Source organism: Raphanus sativus, chromosome 2 (genome assembly GCF_000801105.2).
Source record: "Raphanus sativus cultivar WK10039 chromosome 2, ASM80110v3, whole genome shotgun sequence".
In the NCBI taxonomy this organism is placed as follows: Eukaryota; Viridiplantae; Streptophyta; class Magnoliopsida; order Brassicales; family Brassicaceae; genus Raphanus; species Raphanus sativus.
Window position 1 is genome coordinate 40,516,890 of NC_079512.1, and position 22,287 is coordinate 40,539,176.

The following is a 22,287-nucleotide window of genomic DNA, read 5'->3' on the forward strand; positions in this document are numbered from 1 at the left end:
ACAGCGAATCTCTTCTACTGGCCGGTTGAGGAAGAATAAAAAAAACAGAAAGATACATCACATAAAGTTGAAAATAACATGTTTTGTCTGATTTTACAACAGCATGGTGGGTTCAGATCTTATTGATTGTTGTTACAGAAAGACTTGATGCGCAAACTATAAGTGGACCTTTTTATAACTCATCTCGTGAACCACTCTTGCTTTCATATGATGCATAAGCTTTGATAATTGAAACATACACGTCAATCCCCTTCAGATACTCAGCTCTACCCAAATACTGCAACAAAAGAAAAGAAAAGAAAACCACATGCATGGGTTAGTAAATTGATAATGATAAAAGATCCACCAAAAAAGAAAAGAAAAAAGAATCAAATCAGCACGCATGACGCACCTCATTGTGGTCATGAAGCAAACTAGGGGTGTTTGAAATGGGAGAGAAGCCAAACGCGGGAACGCCAGCCATCCGGAAGTAGCGAGCATCTGTTGATGCAGGGAAAATCTCAGGCTTACTAGTTTTACCTCCAGCTTCCTTGACAGCATTTTCCAAGAGCCTCCACCAAGGATTTGAATCATCTGCTGCTGTAAGTAGCGGTTCCCCCGAATGCTTCTGCTTGAACTGCCCCAGACATTGTCATTTGTCACCACCACCCACATATTATTAGTTTAACGTTTTCTATATATATATATATATATAAAAGAAAGGAGAAGAAGTTACCTCAAAGGACATGTTGCGTGCGGCGGGAGCCCATTCCTCCACCAAACGTCTTTCAAGTGATTCAGAATCAAAGGTGGGAGGGATACGAATGTCGAAACCAGCTTCAGCCTCAGAAGGTTGCAGATTCATCACGAAACCCTTTGGGAGTGATAGAATATTAGAATAATAAAGAGTCAGAGATGAATGGATGCAGTCAATATATGTATCAAAGGGAAATGGAATGGTTACAGTTGGGGAGGGTGTGCCAGCCTTGAGGAAGGCCATGTTGACGGAGACGACATCGCCTTCAGCAGTGCCACCAGCTTTGAGAAGATCGAATTGGGAAGCTCTGAATCGACGAATACTCTCAATACTTTTGAGGAGATTCTCCATGGCAGAGTTGTCATAGAGCTTGGCACCGTGGCCAGGGGGTCCTTTAGCCTTAATCACAAGCCACCAGGGACTCCTCTCTCCATAGAATACTCTGTAACTCTTACTAGGCGATGGCAGACCTGAAAATTTAAAAAATAAAAATGTCATTTTGCTGCATAAGATAGTTTTTTTTTCTTTTTTTTTTTTGGCATAAGATACTAGTTAACATAAATTTTGAAAGAAAAAAAAAAAGAGTGTTATAACTTTACCTTCGTCGAGCACGATACCGACGTTCAAGGTCTTGAAGAGGTGAGATTCGGTGAACTTCTCGGCTCCATCGTGGCCGCCGATCTCCTCATCGGGGACGAAGGAGAGATAGACGGATCGGATTGGGTGAAAGCCAGAAGCCTGGAGCTTGCGTATGGCCTCCAGATACTGCATCCCAACGCACTTCATGTCCTGAGAACCTCTCGCATATATGTCTCCCTCCTTGTCCATGTGAGCTTGGAGTGGGTGGTGGATCCACTTGGATTCCTCGAAGGGAACGACATCGGTGTGGGAGTTGAGTAGAAGGGCAGGTAGAGTTGGGTCGGAGCCAACCCACTTGAGGAGGATATGCGGCTTTCCCTTAACGAACTCAGTCGTCTGAGATTCGAGGGAGAGTGATTTGGCCTGAGTGTTTATAAAGTCAACGGCTTTGTAGTAATCTGGATTTGGATGAACCGTGTCGATTCGGAGATACTCCTGAAATCTCGACACGATCTCGTCACCCACTGCTGCAGAAAGGATGCATAGATGAAGAAGAAGAACAACGAGAGCAAGGAGAAGACGACGACTCATCGTTGACAACGTTGAAGGAAGATTCTTCTGCAACCCACTACCACTTGCAGCTTGCGATTGGAGAGAGATAGAGAGCAATTTTTAATGGAACATTAAATTAAATTAAGACTCAGGCCACGTCAGTGTAGGACCATCACGGGCAGTTTTGTCTTGTGAATAAAAGCAAAGACAAGGGCCAAAGAAAAGAAAGAAACAAAAGCAAAACTCTACAATTGATGATATGCTGCTATCCACTCACTGGCTGGGCTCGTGCCACACGACGACCCATGAGGAGCTGGATCCAATCATGTCAATGGTTTCACTTCTCTTGTTTGATAACTGGGCCGCCGAATTAGATGGGCTTAGCAAAACGTATTGGTCCTTTTTTATTTTCTCTATAAGAAAAGAAATGGTCTGAAAGGGAACTATCAAAGTCAAAACATGTCAGAGCAATCTTTTGTCGCTATCATCCCCACAAGTCTTGAAAGGGGAGCCCTTATGATCAAAAAGCAACCCCTCAAAACCCTCTCAAACGCATCGCTTTTGTCTGCCACTTTGTGACTCTGAGTCTCCCAAATAAACCACACCACACTGGTTTTTCATGGATTCTGGGCTTCAGCATTTCTCATTGCCCTTCTTCATTCTTCTCTGCTGCCTCTTTCAAGCCACTGCCGAGGATGGTAGCTGGAAGATAGCCACCGCCACGCTCTCCAGAGACAAGGACGGCTCCTCCTCTGTCACCACTGGTTCTTCTTCTCTTTCTCTCTCTCCTATCTATATTTTTTTCTTCTTTCCTCTGGACTAACTAATTTGTGGTGATAGGAGGCGCTTGTGGGTATGGAGATCTGAGGCAGAGCAGCTATGGCGGGTACAGCGCAGGCCTGAGCGGGAAGCTGTTCAACAGGGGAAGCAGCTGCGGAGCTTGCCTGGAAGTGCGATGCGTGAACCACATAAGGTGGTGCCTTCAAGGCAGCCCCTCGGTGGTGGTCACAGCCACAGATTTCTGTCCTCCCAATTCAGGCCTTTCATCCGATTACGGAGGTTGGTGCAACTTCCCAAAGGAGCATTTGGAACTATCTCATGCGGCCTTCACAGGGATTGCAGAAACCAGAGCCGAGATAATACCTGTGCAGTATAGGAGAGTCAAGTGTGGGCGGAGAGGCGGGTTGAGATTCAGCTTGAACGGGAGCTCCCACTTCTTTCAGGTCTTGATAAGCAATGTAGGACTCGATGGGGAAGTGGTGGGAGTGAAAGTGAAGGGGCATACAACGGCTTGGATTCCTATGGCCCGAAACTGGGGTCAGAACTGGCACTCCTCGCTCGATCTCATCGGACAGTCTCTCTCTTTCGAAGTTACTCTCATCGGCGGCAAAACCATTGCCTCTTACGACGTGGCTCCCCCTTATTGGCGCTTTGGAATGACCTACCAAGGAAAGCAGTTCCTTTCGTGACTACCTCTCCTCTTTTCCTTTTCTTTATATAAAGTTATGATTCACTTTCGGTGGTCAAAACAATGTGTGGCCTTTATATAAATGACTTTAAAGACATAGTAATCACTTCAGTTCGAAGTATAAATGACTTTACCATTGTTTTATATATATACTAGGTGATAACCCGCGCCTTACGCGGAATGAATAGATTTTAAGAGATGATCAAATTGAATCAAATAGACATTATACATGTAAAATCATAAAAACAAATTACACTGTAGGTTTTAAACTTGTGTATTCGTTTTGAAAGTTTACTTGGAACATATATCGTGGAAGTGAATCAATAAGAGTAAGTGGATATTAATAAAAGATAAATTATGATTTAAAATAAAATAAAACATAGATATATAATATATAATTGTTATCATTAAAAATCATAAATAAAAGATGAAACGAAACATATGAAATAGACAAATAAAACCATGCAGAAACAAAATATAACAAAACATAATTTGATTAAAAATTGCTAAAAAGCTGTTGTCAATAGTGCCGTAAGAGAGTGTAAAAGAAAAGTTAACAAAAGCTTAGAACACCCATGTTTCAGTAAATGATCAAATTGTGAAACTAAATCTTTCTTAATAATTACATGTATTTTATCTCCATGAAAAATAAAATAAAAAAAACTATAGCATTAACTGAAACACATAATAGTAGTTGAAAAAAAATATAAAGACTAACAACAACTAATTTTTGCATCTACGAAATCTTTCTCAATGGTCTCTCCAGCAGCAGCCGAGTATGACTTTCAAAGTTTAATGATTTTCACTTTAATCTACAACATTGATTTCTTTGACTTCAAGTGAGAGATGAAATTTGTAGCATTTTATTTTTCTAGTCTTAATTCTTGTAGGTTGTGAAACTGTAGAGTAAAGTTCACTTGATTTATATATAGTATACCCTACAGTTAGGGTTAGTTCCACTTAATTTCAAACAAAACGAAAATTCTCTCTTAAATTTAATACTAACAATCCCTAACTTTTATTAAAAAAATTAAAAATTTTGGAAATTCTTACAATTAAGGAAGAAACAAATAGAAAATAATATTGACTATGAGATTTGACAATATTAAAGAAGCGACAAATTTTTATTGAATCATAATTTGGTCTATCAACATTTATGTTGATTGTTTAGTCAAAAAAATTGGTGCTTGAGTTAAGGGATTCAAGAGATCTCGTCAAATATATCTTCTATTTTAGATTCTCAATATATTAAAAAACTTACAAACTTTTTTAGTAATGTATATTGTAGCTTCTTTTTTTAATATATATAAAGAAGTGGATCAATATACGGTATTTAACGTCATATATACTATAAGTTATTAATCAGATAAATTTCATATATAATTTAATGAAATATAATATATAATGTTATTACGTATGATTTTTTCTATTTGACTTTTGTCATGGACAAAACCAAAAGTATTAATCGATTGTTTACAAAAAAAACATAACATTGAACAATATATTATGGTCATCGCCAATGAGACTTATGCAAGTTAATTTGGTCAATCCATATTCTCAGACCATTAAACGAAATAAATTATTATGGAAACTACTTAAGTTTGTGACTTTGTTATATATGGAAAACAATATCATAACATAAATGATTGATTGAAAAACTAATCATCTATTATTATGTTTAATGATTGTAGCAATTTATCATGTGTTATAACACAATTTGGACAGATTTGATAATGGCAAAACAATGTAATTTTTCTAGTAAAGAAAGGGTTTTTAAAAGAAGTGGGTAAGAGTGAATGTGAGAATGCCACCTAGGAAATGGCATTGTGTAAATAATACATCAACTTGAAGTTATTTTCTTTTAGTGCTCCTAAAATAATATATAGGGGATAATAGTAATAACCTACACAATCCTTATTTGCAGCGTTTCTGTTATGCTCATGAGAGTTTTGCATTTACAACCACGACTGGAAGGAATGATACAAGGCAATGCAGACAAAATGTAATGATCCCGGAATCTTATATCGTCATATTCTTAGCTTCTATAACAACAATTCATTACTCTGTGTCATCACTAGCAACTAAACACACAAAACAAGAAATGACGAGTTTCTGTATGCTAGCAATCTTCCCTTCAGGTGCTCGAATGCAAGATTCAACACAAATATATAACCATCCTATTCTACTCACCCATCATTAGATCCATACACGATTGGAACACGGTGCTTAAGACTTGTGGGACTTGTGAGGAGCTGTGCTCACTACGCACAAGCTCCACCAACAACGGGAAAATGTTTGGTGCACACCTCTTGAACGAATCTCTTTTCAGTCCCATCAGTGCCTTCAGCACCGAGATCACTAAAGGAGACCTCGCTGCTGCTTCTGCCTTCGATGCTGCTCCCATGGATAGAATCCAGTTTTTGGGCTGCCTGATTTCTTCCAACTCTGCACCCTCAAACAATGTGCACTTCAGGTACATCTTCAGAATTTTTATACTCACTGTAATCAGTTGAGACTCTATATTTAGCTCCAAGGACACTCCTGGACTGTATGTTAGTAGGTCTTGAAGAACGTCTAGGTAGTCCTGGTGCGTGTCATTTTCGAAATGAAGCATGGGAGGTTCAGAGAGCTCCAAGATGGAGCATGCCCTCCTCACTTTCTTCTGCAGTATCAAATCAGAATTTAGCTGGTGGGCGTGTGATGTGATTGACGAGAGTATCTCTAGTATAACTGTGACGTGAGATGCCAACAATGACTGCTGATGGATCCGGTAGAGATTGGTCACTACCTGAACCAGGAGAAAATAGAGTAGTGTGAGAGTTCATCTGATTCATTAATTCTGTAGCCAAGGCAAATTAACACATACACAACATTCCGTACATAGTCAATATGCTGGCATGAGACACAGCTTGGCAACTCGTTGCATAGCAGAACATTTTTGTACTTTACCTGAACAACTTGTAACTGGACGGTTATGTGACCCTTTGTCCTCGAAACAACATAAGACATGGTTTGCAGGTTGTCCTCGTCCACGTCATCTTCATTACTATAGTCCTGATCAGACGATGTTTCCTCATCTTGAATGTCATCTATAGTTCTCAGTATCTTCATGAAACTAGACAATGTCAATGACGCAGCCTCTTTCACCGCCAAAAATACCTCCTTCCACTCATCTTCGGAGAACCTCCCACCCAATTTGTCTGCCAATCGAAGCAACGCACCGATACCAGCTACTGTAGGACCCTGAGCTGGACTTCTTATAAGACCAGCAAGTAAAGATACCACACTTGAAAGCTGACACCTTATCACATCGAAAACACTGACAAATAGGTCCACCAGAGACTCTGCCGCCATAGCTGAAGTCTGAGCATCCCAAGAAACCCCATTAGAATGTGAAGAAAATGTGGATGGTCCTTTAGAAAGTAGATCATTCTCTGTCCACACACTGTTAAATATAGGATGTATAACAGAACTGAAAACGCCGATCCAGAACATTCGTGAAAACAGATGGCCATGATCCTTTAAAATATTAAAGAGCACTTCCAAGGAGCTTTTACGAATTTCTAATCTGGAATCAGAAGTTAGTTTAGACAACCCTGCCATAAAATAAAAGAATATTGATTAGAACGCAGAGAGATGTCCTTTCCTAACTTCCCAGCAAATCAATATCAACTAAACTGGATGCATTGTTTATCAACTGAACAAGTATCTGAAAGTATCATTTCAAAGTTTAAAGTTGTCCAGAATATCTGTAAGTCGTTTAGTTCAAGGTATCATTCACAGATTAAGAATATAATAGATTACCTGTGAGCAAAGGAACCCAATATGATATGTTCTCATCTATTTCCATAAAATTTTGGGTATTTGCTGCATATTCATCTGTTACTGGAGTACTGGGACTGCTAGACCTACCCTTCTCATTCCATACAAGGCCTCCGTCTGCAAGTTTTAATGCACAAAATCGTAGAAACGCGATGGCATTCAGGCTAACATAGTTGGTAAACTTGCTGTTAGTGAAAGTTATAAGACATCTAACACAATCAGTAAAAGTCGTTGCCTCCGTCTCTGTGATATATGAAAAATACTCTCGGACAATTTTCTCCATTGTCTCAAAAGCCAACACCACAATATTCTTCCTTTCATCAGCTGCTGCAGTTGTGAAAACCTGAAAGGAGATTGACCACTTAGTCAAACTTGTCGATCACTACTTGGCATAATATCTTGGGTTCAGAGTTTTTCCTCTTAACATGAGGTCAATCATATATGTTCACATATAGGTGGCTGCTAGGATAATATAATATACCTTGAAAACACTTTTCCACCCTGATTTCACATTACTGACACGGCTGAGTACCATTTGAGAAATGCACCGAACTATTAGTTCTCTAATTTCAGAAGAACTGCTTTTCTGCATAACAATGACAAATGGTCGAAGAAATTCATTCTGGAAGTTGTAATTAGCCAGCTCTTCGCGTTCCAAGAACTTCATAGAAAGCTGTCGTAGTGAGTCCATAACGAATATTGCAACAGAAAGATTCTCTGATAAGCCTACAGATACAAAAAAATCTGACAGTATGCTCCATATGCGGGACCAGACTAGCCTGATACGGTTCATGTTGTAGTGGCTGAACAGCAAGAAAAGAGAAATGTAAATACGCAAGTTGAAATCTTATTAGTCAATCAAGGTGATAACTCTAAACCAGCAGCCAAGACAGATGTATTCAATACGTCCATTTCCCATTCAACGTGTAATAGAAAGTATCAAAAGAAGAAAATCTTACGCGATCTCAACCAATTTTGTGAGGCTAAATACTCGAGGATCCGTGGGAGACTGCAGTTCTGACATTGAGACTTTGCACAGAGCTTTGACAAATGCTACTATGGCTTCAGTCTTCAAACGCTGGCTATGTGCATACACATTATTCAACTGAAAACTCCCGATCTGGTCAAGCAAATTCAAGTTTGCAATGAAGTTATTGATTTGATCCTGCCTCACAAGAGCCGACACATTTGGTCCAATGGCACTGCTATCGTATGACCCCCCTCGAACAACAGCCATCATCACCGGATCCTGGAGGGCTCCTTTTTTCTTCAAATTGGGAAACCCCAAGGCTTTCTTCTCTTCTGTCTCGGATGAAGCAAAATAAGATGCATCACTTGGAGCACCCTCACCCAGTAATTGCAAATGCTCAATTCTAGAAAGACAAGTCAGAATATGCTCCCAAGCATCTTGCAAGTAGTTACCATCTTCAATGGCAATTGATATGATAGCCTGAATAGCAGAAGAGGTAACGATGAAATTATGAAGAGGTGAATCACGCATCCTTCTCTCCATTAAGGGAAGGAGAAGATTTTCACAAGAGAAACAGATAATATCAACTCGTGAAAACAGGAAACTAAAACATATGATGTATTTAGGTGAGTATGCCGTAGAATACGTTTTATCTTTGTGTGTCTTCTTTGAAAGCAAGATGTTAGGAACTTTAAACAGAGAAGAACAACTGTTTTGATTATGAACAACGATTTCCATAAGAAAAAACTCACTTTAACAGCATCAACATTCTTTTGTTTCATATCTCCTGCGCAATGGAGATTTGTGAACTTGGCCATGGAATTGACAAATGCATCTCTTTGCGTATGCATACCCATAACTGCTGTAACATGAACGACATACCGAAAGCCTCGCAAGCATTCAACTGCAGCAAGCCTGTCATCACTCTGATCAAGTGTAACGCTGAATGCGGCAAGCATTGGTCCCCAGCAGACTTCAACCATAAAACGCAATATTGCAACATCTGTGACGACATGGTAAGCTGATCTACAAGACCGGAGAAAAAAAAAACAAGTCATGAGATTGATACTTTGACTGCAAGTCCAAATCCATTCCTCCACGGTATTTTTCTTTTTTTTCGAAAAGAATTTTAAATTTATTCATCTCCAAAAAAAACTTTTTTACAGAGTTAACTGCAAATGTCTAAAAAGATTTACTACAAATTACTCCAAATTTAAATCTCAAAGTTTAAAACTCCTAAACTTTTATCTTCTCCCAAACCAAATTCTCATTGCTTTCTCATACTTTGCTCAATTCTTCCTCTGGAGAGAAGTGACTATGTTTCTCCACGGTATTTTTCAACCTTAATTCTTCTCACAAATAGCTTATAGTGAATACACAAGGTAAATTAAAGGGTGAATATGATTTATTTACGTTGCAGGTTTTTCAGCTTCATCCGCTAATTTTACAGGTAACCCTACTCACTCAGCAGTATCATACCAAGAACAATCAGTCGTTATAATCCTTCATTAGTATACCATTTTATAATCAATAGCTATCTATTCCTATCGTCTCATCTCATTTTACACTAAGACCTTATATGAAAAGTGAATGAGCTAAAGCTTACTCTGATTTTCCAGTCCTCGACCTGAACGTTTCTTGAATATGCTTTATAAGAAGACCGTTAGCCCCTACCGCTTTCTCTTCTGTCTGTGTCCAATAAACCAGATTGAGTATACCATCAAGACCCAGAAGCTTATTCAGGCCGTTGGACTGCCTGCTTTCGGGAGCAGAAGAATCAGAACTCATCTTTATTTCATTTTTGACAACTTGGTCATAAAGCGCACCAAGGTACTCTTCTGGAAGATCTTTGCCATCATCAATGCCTCGGTTATTTCTAATAAAATCATCCCTGGTCATCTGTTTGTCAAGAAAAGCAAAAGCAAATGCAGAACCAGTAAATATACACTGTAAATCTTATAACAAAGCAAAAAACAATCTCCAATACTCAATAACAGTTTCTGAGCACAGAAATAACTTAGAAGTGTCAACACATGTAACTGCAGCCCAAAGCTAACGTATCATGGATTAAACAAATTCTGACAGCCAAGAAAACAAACCTTTTCTTTAACCATGATATTATGGGCGTCAGTGTTAAGCATTATCACGGAGTATGCAAGAACATATGCTGTGTCAGCACTGCTGAATGAATTTGGATTGCATTTGCAAAAGCGTTCAGCAAACTTTTCCATTATGCGGTCAATTTTCTGTGCTTCCCCCGGAAGCCTGAACCCCCTTAAGAAAAACCTAATTGCGTCACCAAAATTCATCTCCTTGAAATCAAACGAGTCTACATAGGCATGCATAACTTTCATTGGGAACTCCTCTCTTTCACCTAAATAATCACCGATCGTGGTGGCATTCAAGCCTGTGGTATTCCTCAGGAAGGAAACCACCTCATCTGGGGAGCTGCCAACCTTTTTAGAGCTTATAAGAAACTCAATGCCCTTTGACGGCTTTCTATTGAATAGAGTGACCCCTTTCTGCACATAAAGCAAGATATATGTTAAAAGAAAACTAGCATCGCCTAATGGCATTAAGCAATATTTGAGTTATTTTATGATGCAAGACCTGGAGTTCAATTTTGTATGCCCTCCTCTGTTCAAGAGTTGCAGCGTCTGATGACTCGGAAATCAAATCTGGGTGGAAGTCATGATCTGTAGTTTTCACGTCTTCTTCATTTGGGTTTGAGTAATTCTCTCCAGAAGCCTCATTTTCTACGCTCTTAGGCAAAAGTGATTCTCCGATGCTATATTGTTGGTCCATCCATGTTCCCATTGCCTTAATAATTCTAACCAAGCACTTCACTGATTCGTGCCGAAAAGTAATATCCTGGACCGGGGTTAAAGTTGTCGAAGAACCAGGAGGAGGCCCTAGAGCAGTTTTAAGAAGGCCGTTGACAATCCTGCAAACATCTGATAGAATTATAAGAGCTTTAATACATTTTGCTAATGTACAAGACCACTAATGGAATATTAAGCTAAGCTGGCAGCCTGATCGGATGTCTACAATTTACAGCTAAGTATGGTAAACTGACAAGACTCCAACGGAAGCAAAAAGAAAAACACTATCTTATAGATTTTTTCTTTAAAAAATTGAGAATACCTTTCGAAGATGTTTGGTGACTCCACATCACAGTCGAAGTTGACAAATATGTCAATGATTAGGTAGGGGTCGTGGCAAATGTTGTCAAGTAGGCTGAGCACAGTATAATAGCAAGTGGGGCCACTTCAAATGGAATGTCAGAGGAATAAATAGTAGCTCAAGACAAGTCAGTGTGAGAGATTGGCTGAGATTAAATAAACCCTTGGTGGGGGCTGTATTGGAAACAAAAACTCGGGAGGAAAATGACTTGTCTTGAGCTACTATTTATTCCTCTCACACTGACTTGTTAATTCTCTGCTATTAATCATATTGATCATATTTGAAATTTTTCTTTTTAGAACAACATTTCATTAAAATTAAACAGTATAATATGGGGCCAATACAAGTACATCATATTTGAAATTTTTATTTGAAATTAGCAGAATAAAAAATAATTTTATCAACCAAATCATAATAATATTCTACTTATTTTTATTTAAATTTATATTGGTAGATATTTTGGTAATAACTTTTTTTTGTTAATTCTCTGAATTAAATTATCCATATATCTTAGTTATTTTTTACTTTTTTAACTATATATATATATATATATATATATATATCTTAGTTATTAATTAACAGCAAATCCAAAAATAGTATTCATTAAATTAAGACAAAGTAATTGATTAGATGTAAACAATAATTTTGAGAGAACTTTATATAGGATGTGTGATTCAAATAATTTTCAAAAAAATAATAGTTATATACATCTATACATGTATATCATAGTAAATAGTTATAATATTGTTCTCACTCAAATTTAAAATCTTGTCATTGTTAATTTTTATTATATAGATAATTTCATAGTATTGTTTGTCTTTCAATATAAATCCATTTTTAAGAGTTTTAAATCTGATTAAAATTAAAACTACTTTAGTTATATGATAATACAGTTTTCAGCTTTATCATTAATATTTGAATTGTATTATCATTTAATTAAATTAAAGATAGAAAATATGTATTATTTTTATTTGCATGGTCAAATATGATATTATCATCATTATTTGTGACATATAAGATCACTAACCATAATTACAAAAGTATATGTTATTTGTACTAGTAGATTCATTTCATTTACTTAATTAGTATAAAGTTATTTCAAAGATTTTAAATTAAAAATAAAATCTCTCTATAAATTTACATTTCTATTAATATCTTTATAGATTAAGTAAATGTTCAGATCAATTTAAATGATTAGTTATAGAAACTATTATGTAGCTCTTATTTATAATTTTTCCAAAATAAGAACCCTTCCATATAATTTTGAATAGTTTAACTATATTTACATTCACATTACTTGTCTTCCTAATCTGATTAGGTGGGGATTCTTAACAACTTCAAATGGTAAAGAACTAATTAACAACATTTCATATAATCATTGTAGATAATCGATTAACCAGGCAATTGAAATGCAATCATCCAGCTGTCAATCCGTGTGAGACTTTGTTCGTAAAGCATAAACGCACTATCAGAATGCCTCCTCTATTTAACCGGTCAAGAGAATCGCCAACATATCTATTTCAACTGCCCATACTGGACTGAAGGGTGGTCTATCTTTCCTCGCGAGATCCATCTCTCTCATGCTCTTTGAAGATTGCTTGCGATTGATTAAAGACTCTTCAAGAGATCTCAATGTGGTTATGATAATAAAGCTTACCTTCCAGACTTTTGTGTACTCGATTTGGAAGAAGAGAAACTCTCGTTTGCATAGCTCTATCTTTAGGCCGCCTTCTTCGCTCATTGCTGATATCTAGCTAATCATTAGATCAAAGCTTGACTCCTTTTTACATGCTCGGAAAAACTTTCTAACCACTGTCACTTTTTTTTGTCTTTATGGTTAATGTTTTTTCAGTAATGTGTTATTTTTTGTTTTGTTGTAAATAAATGTCAATCATGTTTGATCTGTATTGTTCTATTCCATATTCATGTTGAATGCTTTGTAATAAACCCTGTTTTAGGTACTAAAGTAATGAAAAGTATATAGCTTAAAAAGTAGAGAAATGCAATCATCCAAAAAGGATCCAATCATCCAAATTATAGATGAATCATAGCTTCAAACAATGTCGCGTTTGTGCATTAACATTTTGAGGAAATTCGAAGGAATCTAAGTATATTGTAAATTAATTTATAGAGTAATCCACATTTTAAATAAAATGATTGAAAGATAGAAAAAACTCTTACAAAACGATTAAAGATCATTTAACTAGTTTAATTAAAAAATAAAAATAATATTTTCAATAAAAAGGAAGATAATATTATAAGCTATACACAAATGAAAAGATCACAAATATTTTTGTCATTTGAAAAGTTAAAACTAGTCTTTGAACTCCAAGATTTCTAAACATTATCTCTGTATCCTTCTAACGTTTAAAATGAAAATTTTTCGTTAAAAAAAATAAAATTAATTTTACAATAAAAGAAATTTAAAATGTAAGAACAAAAATATAAGAATCCCAAAATAGCACAATTCAATTAAATTTTAGAGCTTCCAAAAATAGGTTGCCGCATAACGTAGACGTTCGAAAACTAGTGGCATAAATTGTTTTCATGTCCTAAGAATCCTCCTCTCCTCTCCCTATCTTTTTTTTTTTGTTTTCCTTAACTATGAGAAGTAAAAATTGTTGTATCATCTCATGGGAAGGTTAAAATTCATGTATCACTTTTTTTCTGCATGATCACACTGATTCAGACAAAAACAAACCATCATTGTTTTGCTTCACAATGGCGTCCACTCCTCCTCAAACTTCTAAGAAAGTTCGTAACAATTCTGGTAGTGGCCAAACTGTAAAATTTGCAAGACGAACATCTAGCGGACGTTACGTGAGTTTGTCCCGAGATAATATTGAATTATCAGGTGAGCTCTCTGGAGACTATTCTAACTATACCGTGCACATACCTCCGACGCCTGACAACCAGCCCATGGCCACCAAAGCTGAAGAGCAGTATGTGTCAAATTCCCTATTTACTGGTGGTTTTAACAGTGTCACCCGTGCACATCTTATGGACAAAGTCATCGATTCAGATGTGACACACCCTCAGATGGCTGGCGCTAAAGGTTCTTCGTGTGCCATGCCTGCTTGCGATGGAAAAGTCATGAAAGACGAGAGAGGAAAAGACGTGATGCCATGTGAATGTCGGTATGTGTATATACAGTATTAAACAAGAAAACTTTACTTGCTTGTTTCACAAGGTTTCTAACCAACTTAGTGGTTGCTTAGGTTCAAGATTTGCAGAGATTGCTTCATGGACGCCCAAAAAGAAACAGGTTTATGTCCAGGATGTAAGGAACAATATAAAATTGGTGACCTAGACGATGATACACCTGATTTTTCTAGTGGCGCTCTCCCTTTACCAGCTCCAGGAAAAGATCAACGTGGCAACAACAACATGTCTATGATGAAAAGAAATCAAAACGGTGAATTTGATCATAATAGATGGTTATTTGAAACACAAGGCACATATGGTTATGGAAATGCGTATTGGCCTCAAGATGAAATGTACGGTGATGATATGGAGGAAGGAATGAGAGGTGGGATGGTGGAAACAGCTGACAAGCCATGGCGACCTCTGAGCCGGCGGATCCCAATCCCAGCTGCCATCATAAGCCCATATAGACTATTAATCGCAATTCGTTTTGTGGTGCTATGTTTTTTTCTAACGTGGAGGATTCGCAACCCTAATGAAGACGCAATATGGTTATGGCTCATGTCAATTATATGTGAGCTTTGGTTTGGATTTTCATGGATTTTAGATCAAATCCCAAAATTGTGTCCCATAAACCGCTCTACTGACCTTGAAGTTCTGCGTGACAAATTTGACATGCCTTCTCCTTCGAACCCCACAGGGAGATCCGATCTCCCAGGTATTGACCTCTTTGTGTCCACAGCAGATCCTGAGAAAGAGCCACCCCTTGTCACTGCCAACACTATGCTTTCCATCCTGGCTGTTGATTATCCAGTGGAGAAAGTGTCGTGTTACCTTTCTGATGATGGAGGAGCCCTTTTATCATTTGAAGCTATGGCAGAAGCTGCTAGTTTCGCAGACTTATGGGTGCCCTTTTGTCGCAAACATAATATCGAACCCCGAAATCCAGATACATATTTTAGTCTCAAGATAGATCCAACAAAGAATAAGAGTAGGATTGATTTTGTGAAAGATAGGAGAAAGATTAAGAGAGAGTATGATGAGTTCAAAGTTCGCATCAATGGCCTCCCTGACTCAATAAGAAGGAGGTCAGATGCGTTTAATGCAAGAGAGGAAATGAAGGCTCTAAAGCAGATGAGAGAAAGCGGAGGTGATCCAATGGAACCTGTGAAGGTCCTCAAAGCCACATGGATGGCTGATGGTACCCACTGGCCAGGAACTTGGGCTGCCTCTACTCGAGAGCATTCAAAAGGTGATCATGCTGGAATTTTACAGGTGATGTTGAAACCACCCAGCAGTGATCCTTTAATCGGCAATGACACCGATAAAATCATTGATTTTTCAGAAACAGATACTCGTTTACCCATGTTTGTCTATGTGTCACGTGAAAAGCGACCTGGTTATGATCACAATAAGAAAGCTGGAGCCATGAATGCACTTGTTCGTGCCTCTGCTATTCTCTCAAATGGTCCTTTCATCCTTAATCTTGATTGTGATCATTACATTTATAATTGTAAGGCCATTCGGGAAGGGATGTGTTTTATGATGGACAGAGGTGGTGAAGATATTTGCTACATTCAGTTTCCACAAAGATTTGAAGGTATCGATCCTTCTGATCGATATGCTAACAATAACACAGTATTCTTTGATGGTAATATGCGTGCCCTCGATGGTGTCCAGGTATATTTTTTTTTTCTGAATATAAACTAATTATAACTGTTTCTATCCTTTGGTTTGTAATGAAATAACAATTTTTGTTTGATTTTTTTTTCTGTAGGGACCAGTTTACGTTGGAACAGGTACTATGTTTAGGCGCTTTGCCTTATATGGTTTTGATCCACCAAATCCTGATAAGATTCTCGAGAAGAAGGAATCAGAAACAGAGGCGTTAACCACCAGTGACTTTGACCCAGACCTTGACGTCACACAACTCCCTAAGCGCTTTGGCAACTCTACACTTCTAGCAGAGTCAATTCCTATTGCAGAGTTCCAAGGTCGTCCATTGGCAGACCACCCTGCTGTTAAGTATGGTCGTCCTCCTGGAGCCCTTAGAGTCCCTCGCGACCCACTTGATGCCACCACTGTGGCAGAATCTGTTTCTGTAATCTCTTGTTGGTATGAGGATAAAACAGAGTGGGGAGATAGAGTCGGATGGATTTATGGATCCGTGACAGAAGACGTGGTCACAGGGTATCGCATGCATAATCGTGGGTGGCGCTCTGTTTACTGCATCACTAAAAGAGATTCTTTTCGAGGCTCTGCACCCATTAATCTCACAGATCGTCTTCACCAGGTGTTACGTTGGGCTACCGGCTCTGTTGAAATCTTCTTCTCTAGAAACAACGCCATTCTTGCCTCAAAACGTCTCAAGTTCCTCCAACGCCTCGCATACCTTAATGTTGGAATATATCCTTTCACCTCATTGTTTCTAATCCTCTACTGTTTTCTTCCGGCCTTCTCTCTTTTCTCTGGACAGTTTATCGTGCGGACACTCAGTATCTCTTTCTTAGTTTACCTCCTTATGATCACCATTTGTTTGATTGGCTTGGCTGTTTTGGAGGTTAAATGGTCTGGCATTGGACTAGAGGAATGGTGGAGAAATGAGCAGTGGTGGCTTATCTCAGGAACAAGCTCTCACCTTTATGCGGTGGTCCAAGGAATTCTCAAAGTCATTGCAGGGATCGAAATTTCCTTTACCCTAACAACCAAATCGGGTGGAGATGACAATGATGACATATACGCAGATTTATACGTAGTAAAATGGTCGTCGTTGATGATACCACCCATTGTGATAGCAATGGTGAACATAATAGCAATCGTGGTGGCATTCGTTAGGACGATATACCAAGCAGTTCCACAATGGAGCAAGTTAATTGGAGGAGCATTTTTCAGTTTCTGGGTCTTGGCACATTTGTATCCATTCGCAAAAGGACTAATGGGACGAAGAGGCAAGACTCCAACAATAGTTTTCGTGTGGGCTGGTCTAATTGCTATTACCATCTCTCTACTATGGACGGCTATTAATCCGAATTCTGGACCTGTTGCTGCTGCTGAAGGTGTTGGAGGCGGTGGGTTTCAATTTCCTTGAACACATTTATTTATATACATAGGCGACTTGAGTCTTTAGTAGACTAATTGATCAAATAATATCTACTTATTCACTATCTTGTTTTTTTTTTCCTTTGTGGTAGTAAATTTAACATATCTGGATTGACATTTGATGAATATATATAACATGTTTAACAGTAGAATGTCAAACTCGAGAATTCATGTGATTAGAATCAGAATAAGTAGGACATCCAGCAGATGAACGTAACAATAATGCCTCAGATAATCAAGCACGGTCCACATGCTCTCTGTTTCGAAGGAGAGATATCTCAAGACAAATGAGTTCTTTATTAGAGACTTTAAGCATAAACACCACGAAATATCTAATAAAGGTCCTAACTCTAACTCCTGCAAACACGAATAGAAAAATAATCTCAATATGTAATTCTTGGATATGTAGACTAAATAATTGACTCATAAAGAACATCAAATGCTGCATACAGTTTGAGGATTCTTACGGAAGAATTTGAACTAGAGAGCTGCAATACTCCAGCAAATGTTGGCTGGTAACACTTGGAGCCTGGTCTTAGGAAATAAGTTATTCCATGCAACTTACTCAATTTCAAGAATGAATGCAAACACAAAAATAACGACATGCCATAGTTTCTGAATTAGGCGCTTTCTGAAGAGCACACATGCACCAATCAGTGCAATGTGTACCAAGGAGTGGCATTCAAAAAATCAAAACTTGCAAGAAGCTGCAAGATCATGTTTATCTCAAGGCTTTAGAGGTTAAGCATGTTCTCAATCCAAAACTTAAAATAAATTCATACTGGTTAGTCCATTGATTTAGACGATATATCAAGTTTTATTAAACTAATTATTAGAAAATTAGAATCGATGTCCATGTATCATGAAATATAGTTTAACATACATTGATATAAATGTAGGATATGGTTATAAATTTTTAAACAAAAATTAAGAGTATAAACTTAGTATATAGAGCATTAAACAATAAACTCAATAATTTCGTAAAGGAACCAACATATTTTGCAAAAGAAAATCAGAATATGACAATCATATTTAAATGCAAATTTGCACCGTGTACTAAAAAGGTTTGAAAACTTTTTTTTGTTTCTCTTTAGCTAAAAAGTAGAGATTTTATAATGGTAAGTCCGCTGATTTATGCAGTATATGAAGTTTAACTTAAAGCGTTAAAAATTAGAACGATGGCCATATATCATGAAAGAGAGTTTATCATATATGAAAGAGAGTTTATCATATATTAATAAAAATATAAAAAGTGTTTAGAATTTTTTTAACAACATTACTGAGTATAAGCTTTAATATATAAAAAATTTAACTAAAAATTTAATATTTTCGTAAGGATTAAACCATATTTTTGAGAAAATATCACAAATATGATAATATTTTTTAATGCATAGATACATCGTATACTGACATAAGATAATGGTCAAAGAAGCTTGAAATCTTTGCTGTCTGCGTTTCTTAGTGGTTAGTCCACTAATTTAAGCTGCATATAAAGTTTTATTAAAACAAGTGTTAAATAATTAAAACGATCATCATGTACCATGGAAAAGGGTTTATAATACTCTGGTGTCTCCGTTTTTCTAGATAATGAAGATTTTTAAAATGCTAATTTCACTAACCTAGGTAGTATATGGAATTTAAGTAAACTAAATATTAAAAAATTAGAAGTATTCCTATATACAATGAAAGATAGTTTATAATACATTAGTTCAAATGTAGAATGTGGTTTAAATTTTTAAACTAAGATGAAGAGATAAACTTCAATATATAGAACATTTATCGAAAACTCAATATTTTAGAAGGGGTTAACCCATAGATTTTAGAAAAAAATTTAAAAATATGAAAATCTATTTTTAGTGTATGGTTTCATCGAGCACTAATATAAAATGATGGTCAAAGAGTTTAGAACCCTTGTCGTCTCAGTTTTTCTAGATAATGAAGATTTTATAATGGTAAATTACACTAATTTAGACAATATATGAAATTTTAGTAAACTAAATATTAAAAAATTTAGAAGTATTCCTATATACCATGAAATATAGTTTAGAATACATCAATTTAAATGTATAATGTGGTTTGAAATTTGAAACTAAAGTGAAGAGTATAAACTTTAGTATATAGAGCATTTACCGAAAACTCAATATTTTTGAAGGGGCTAATCCACATATTTTGAAAAAAAATAAAAAAATGAAAAATCTGGTTTTAGTGTATAGTTTCATCGAGAACTGACATATTATGATGGTTAAAGAGGTTTAGAACCTTTGTTGTCTTTGTTTTTAGAACCTTTGTTGTCTTTGTTTCTCTAGAAAATAAAGATTTTATAATGGTAATTCTACTAATCTAGACAGTATATGAAATTTTACCAAACTAAATATTAAAAAATTAGAATGATTCTTACATACCATGAAAGATAGTTTAGAATACATTAATGCAAATTTTGAATGTGGTTCAATTTATTTTTAAAAAAGTAAAGAGCATAAACTTCAGTATATAGAGCATTTACCGAAAACTCATTATTTTAGAAGGGGTTAACCCACATATTTTGAAAAAAAATAAAAAAATGAAAAATCTTGTTTTAGTGTATAGTTTCATCGAGAACTGACATAAGATGATGGTAAAATAGGTTTAGAGCATTTGTTTTCTCTGTTTATCTAGATAATGAAGATTTTATAATGGTAATTCCACTAATTAAGCGAGTATATGAAATTTTAGTAAAAGAAATATTAAAAATTAGAATGATTCCTATATACCATGGAAGAGACTTTAGAATACATTAGTTAAAATGTAGAATGTGATTTGAAATTTTTAAAACAAAAATGAATAATATAAACTTTAGATTTAAAGTATTTACCGAAAACTCTTTATTTTTGAAATGGTACCCACGGATTTTGAAAAAAATTCAAAAATATGAAAATATGGGTTTAGTGTATAGTTTCATCGAGCACTAACATAAGATGATGTTCAGAGAGTTTAGAACCTCTGTTGTCTTCGTTTCTGTAGATAATGAAGATTTTATAATGCTAATTCCACTAATCTAGGCAGTATATGAAATTTTAGTAAACTAAATATTAAAATATTAAAATGATTCCTATATACCATGAAACATAGTTTGGAATACATTAATTCAAATGTAGAATATGGTTAAAAAAATTTAAACTAAAGTGAAGAGCATAAACTTCAGTATAAAAATCATTTACCGAAAACTCTTTATTTTTGAAGGGGGGGGGTTAACCCACGGATTTTGAAAAAAATTCAAAAAATGAAAATCTGGTTTTAGTGTATAGTTTCATCAAGAACTTACATAAGATTATGGTCAAATAGGTTTAGGACATTTTTTGTCTTTGTTTCTCTGGATAATGAAAATTTTATAATGGTAATTCCACTAATCAACGGAGTATATGAAATTTTAGTAAAATAAATATTAAAAAATTAGAATGATTCCTATATAACATGAAAGAGACTTTAGAATACATTAATTCAAATGTAGAATATGATTTGTAATTTTTAAAACAAAAGTGAAGAGTATAAACTTCAGTATATAGAGCATTTACCAAAAACTCTTTATTTTTTGAAGTGGTTAACCCACGAATTTATAAAAAATTCAAAAATATGAAAATCTGGTTTTAGTGTATAGTTTCATCTAGCACTAACATAAGATGATGTTCAGAGAGTTTAGAACCTCTGTTGTCTCCGTTTCTCTAAATAATGAAGATTTTATAATGATAATTCCACTAATCTAGGCAGTATATGAAATTTTAGTAAACTAAATATTAATAAATTAATATACCATTAACCATAGTTTAGAATACATTAATTTAAATGTAGAATGTGGTTTGAAAATTTTAAAATAAAGTGAAGAGTATAAACTTCAGTATATAAATCATTTACCGAAAGCTCTTTATTTTTGAAGGGGTTAACCCACGGATTTTGAAAAAAAATCAAAAAAATTAAAATCTAGTTTTAGTGTATAGTTTCATCGAGAACTGACATACGATGATTGTCAAATAGGTTTAGAACATTTGTTGTCTCTTTTTCTCTGGATAATGAAGATTTTATAATGTTAATTACAATAATCAAGGGAGTATATGAACTTTTAGTAAACAAAATAATAAAAAATTAGAATGATTCCTATATATCATGAAGAGACTTTAGAATACATTAATTCAAATGTATAATGTGGTTTGAAATTTTTAAAACAAAAGTGAAGGTTATAAACTTAGTATATAAATGATTTACCGAAAACTCATTATTTTAAAAAGGGTTAACCCACGGATTTTGAATTTTTTTTCAAAAATATGAAAAATCTGGTTTTAGTGTATAGTTTCTTAGAGCACTGACATAAGATGATGGTCAAAGAGGTTTAAAACATTTTTTGTCTTCGTTTCTCTAGATGTTAAAGATTTTATAATGGTAATTCCACAATTCTAGGCCGTATATGAAATTTTACCAAACTAAATATTAAAAAAATTAGAATGATTCCTATATACCATGAAAATAGTTTAGAATACATTAATTCAAATGTTGAATGTGGTTTTGAAAATTTTTAAACAAAAGTGAAGAGTTTAGACTTCAGTATATAGAGCATTTACCGAAAACTCAATATTTTAGAAGGGGTTAACCCACGGATTTTGGAAAATTTTCAAAATATGAAATCTGGTTTTAGTCTATTGTTTCATCGAGCCTAACATAAGATGATGATCAAAGAGTTTAGAACCTCTGTTGTCTGCAATAATG

General features: G+C 35.6%; 5 protein-coding genes across 6 annotated transcripts in view; 2 read left to right on the forward strand and 3 right to left on the reverse strand.

The window, feature by feature from the left end:
- Window positions 1–43: 43 nt before the first annotated feature.
- On the reverse strand, window positions 44–2,008 carry LOC130508417 (uncharacterized). The gene is made up of 5 exons (XM_057003926.1): window positions 1,336–2,008; window positions 944–1,206; window positions 716–853; window positions 392–616; window positions 44–277 (listed from the first exon to the last, which is right to left on the reverse strand). The coding sequence occupies exons 1-5, from the start codon at window positions 1,904–1,906 to the stop codon at window positions 173–175; spliced, it is 1,302 nt and encodes a 433-aa protein (XP_056859906.1). The 5' UTR covers window positions 1,907–2,008; the 3' UTR covers window positions 44–172.
- Window positions 2,009–2,323: 315 nt separating this feature from the next.
- On the forward strand, window positions 2,324–3,483 carry LOC108842806 (expansin-A20). The gene is made up of 2 exons (XM_018615834.2): window positions 2,324–2,631; window positions 2,708–3,483. Exons 1-2 carry the CDS (start codon window positions 2,487–2,489, stop codon window positions 3,334–3,336), a joined length of 774 nt encoding a protein of 257 aa, XP_018471336.1. The 5' UTR covers window positions 2,324–2,486; the 3' UTR covers window positions 3,337–3,483.
- Window positions 3,484–5,336: 1,853 nt separating this feature from the next.
- LOC108842092 (brefeldin A-inhibited guanine nucleotide-exchange protein 1) lies at window positions 5,337–11,375 on the reverse strand. 2 transcript variants are annotated; one of them, XM_057003924.1, is made up of 10 exons: window positions 11,272–11,375; window positions 10,738–11,081; window positions 10,227–10,649; window positions 9,734–10,026; window positions 8,880–9,153; window positions 8,117–8,607; window positions 7,639–7,960; window positions 7,140–7,500; window positions 6,216–6,931; window positions 5,337–6,123 (listed from the first exon to the last, which is right to left on the reverse strand). In XM_057003924.1, exons 1-10 carry the CDS (start codon window positions 11,297–11,299, stop codon window positions 5,518–5,520), a joined length of 3,858 nt encoding a protein of 1,285 aa, XP_056859904.1. In that variant the 5' UTR covers window positions 11,300–11,375; the 3' UTR covers window positions 5,337–5,517. The 2 variants fall into 2 exon arrangements, with proteins under 2 accessions (XP_056859904.1, XP_018470405.1); XM_018614903.2 differs by having other exon boundaries at window positions 6,285–6,931; window positions 11,272–11,353.
- A 2,585-nt stretch (window positions 11,376–13,960) lies between these two features.
- On the forward strand, window positions 13,961–17,603 carry LOC130508420 (cellulose synthase-like protein D4). The gene is made up of 3 exons (XM_057003930.1): window positions 13,961–14,447; window positions 14,529–16,134; window positions 16,232–17,603. The coding sequence occupies exons 1-3, from the start codon at window positions 14,032–14,034 to the stop codon at window positions 17,540–17,542; spliced, it is 3,333 nt and encodes a 1,110-aa protein (XP_056859910.1). The 5' UTR covers window positions 13,961–14,031; the 3' UTR covers window positions 17,543–17,603.
- Window positions 17,604–22,217: 4,614 nt separating this feature from the next.
- The window catches only part of LOC130508737 (probable galacturonosyltransferase 3), a 2,641-nt gene continuing 2,571 nt past the window's right edge, over window positions 22,218–22,287 (reverse strand). Inside the window, exon 8 of the mRNA XM_057004391.1 lies at window positions 22,218–22,276. Coding sequence (XP_056860371.1) covers window positions 22,218–22,276 — 59 coding nt within the window. The remainder of the gene's footprint in view (window positions 22,277–22,287) is intronic.

Bases quoted from the DNA above. Each gene is read 5' to 3' on its own strand.
- LOC130508417 (XM_057003926.1), bottom strand. From the start codon at position 1,906: ATGAGTCGTCGTCTTCTCCTTGCTCTCGTTGTTCTTCTTCTTCATCTA. The intron at 1,207-1,335 runs GTAAAGTTATAA...TTAAATTTTCAG, and splicing joins CGGTATCGTGCTCGACGAAG to GTCTGCCATCGCCTAGTAAG. The intron at 854-943 runs GTAACCATTCCA...TCACTCCCAAAG, and splicing joins CTGGCACACCCTCCCCAACT to GGTTTCGTGATGAATCTGCA.
- LOC108842806 (XM_018615834.2), top strand. From the start codon at position 2,487: ATGGATTCTGGGCTTCAGCATTTCTCATTGCCCTTCTTCATTCTTCTC. The intron at 2,632-2,707 runs GTTCTTCTTCTC...TTGTGGTGATAG, and splicing joins CTCCTCCTCTGTCACCACTG to GAGGCGCTTGTGGGTATGGA.
- LOC108842092 (XM_057003924.1), bottom strand. From the start codon at position 11,299: ATGTGGAGTCACCAAACATCTTCGAAAG. The intron at 11,082-11,271 runs GTATTCTCAATT...TAATTCTATCAG, and splicing joins TCACCAAACATCTTCGAAAG to ATGTTTGCAGGATTGTCAAC. The intron at 6,124-6,215 runs GTACGGAATGTT...CTCCTGGTTCAG, and splicing joins CATGCCAGCATATTGACTAT to GTAGTGACCAATCTCTACCG.
- LOC130508420 (XM_057003930.1), top strand. From the start codon at position 14,032: ATGGCGTCCACTCCTCCTCAAACTTCTAAGAAAGTTCGTAACAATTCT. The intron at 14,448-14,528 runs GTATGTGTATAT...GTGGTTGCTTAG, and splicing joins GTGATGCCATGTGAATGTCG to GTTCAAGATTTGCAGAGATT. The intron at 16,135-16,231 runs GTATATTTTTTT...TTTTTTCTGTAG, and splicing joins GTGCCCTCGATGGTGTCCAG to GGACCAGTTTACGTTGGAAC.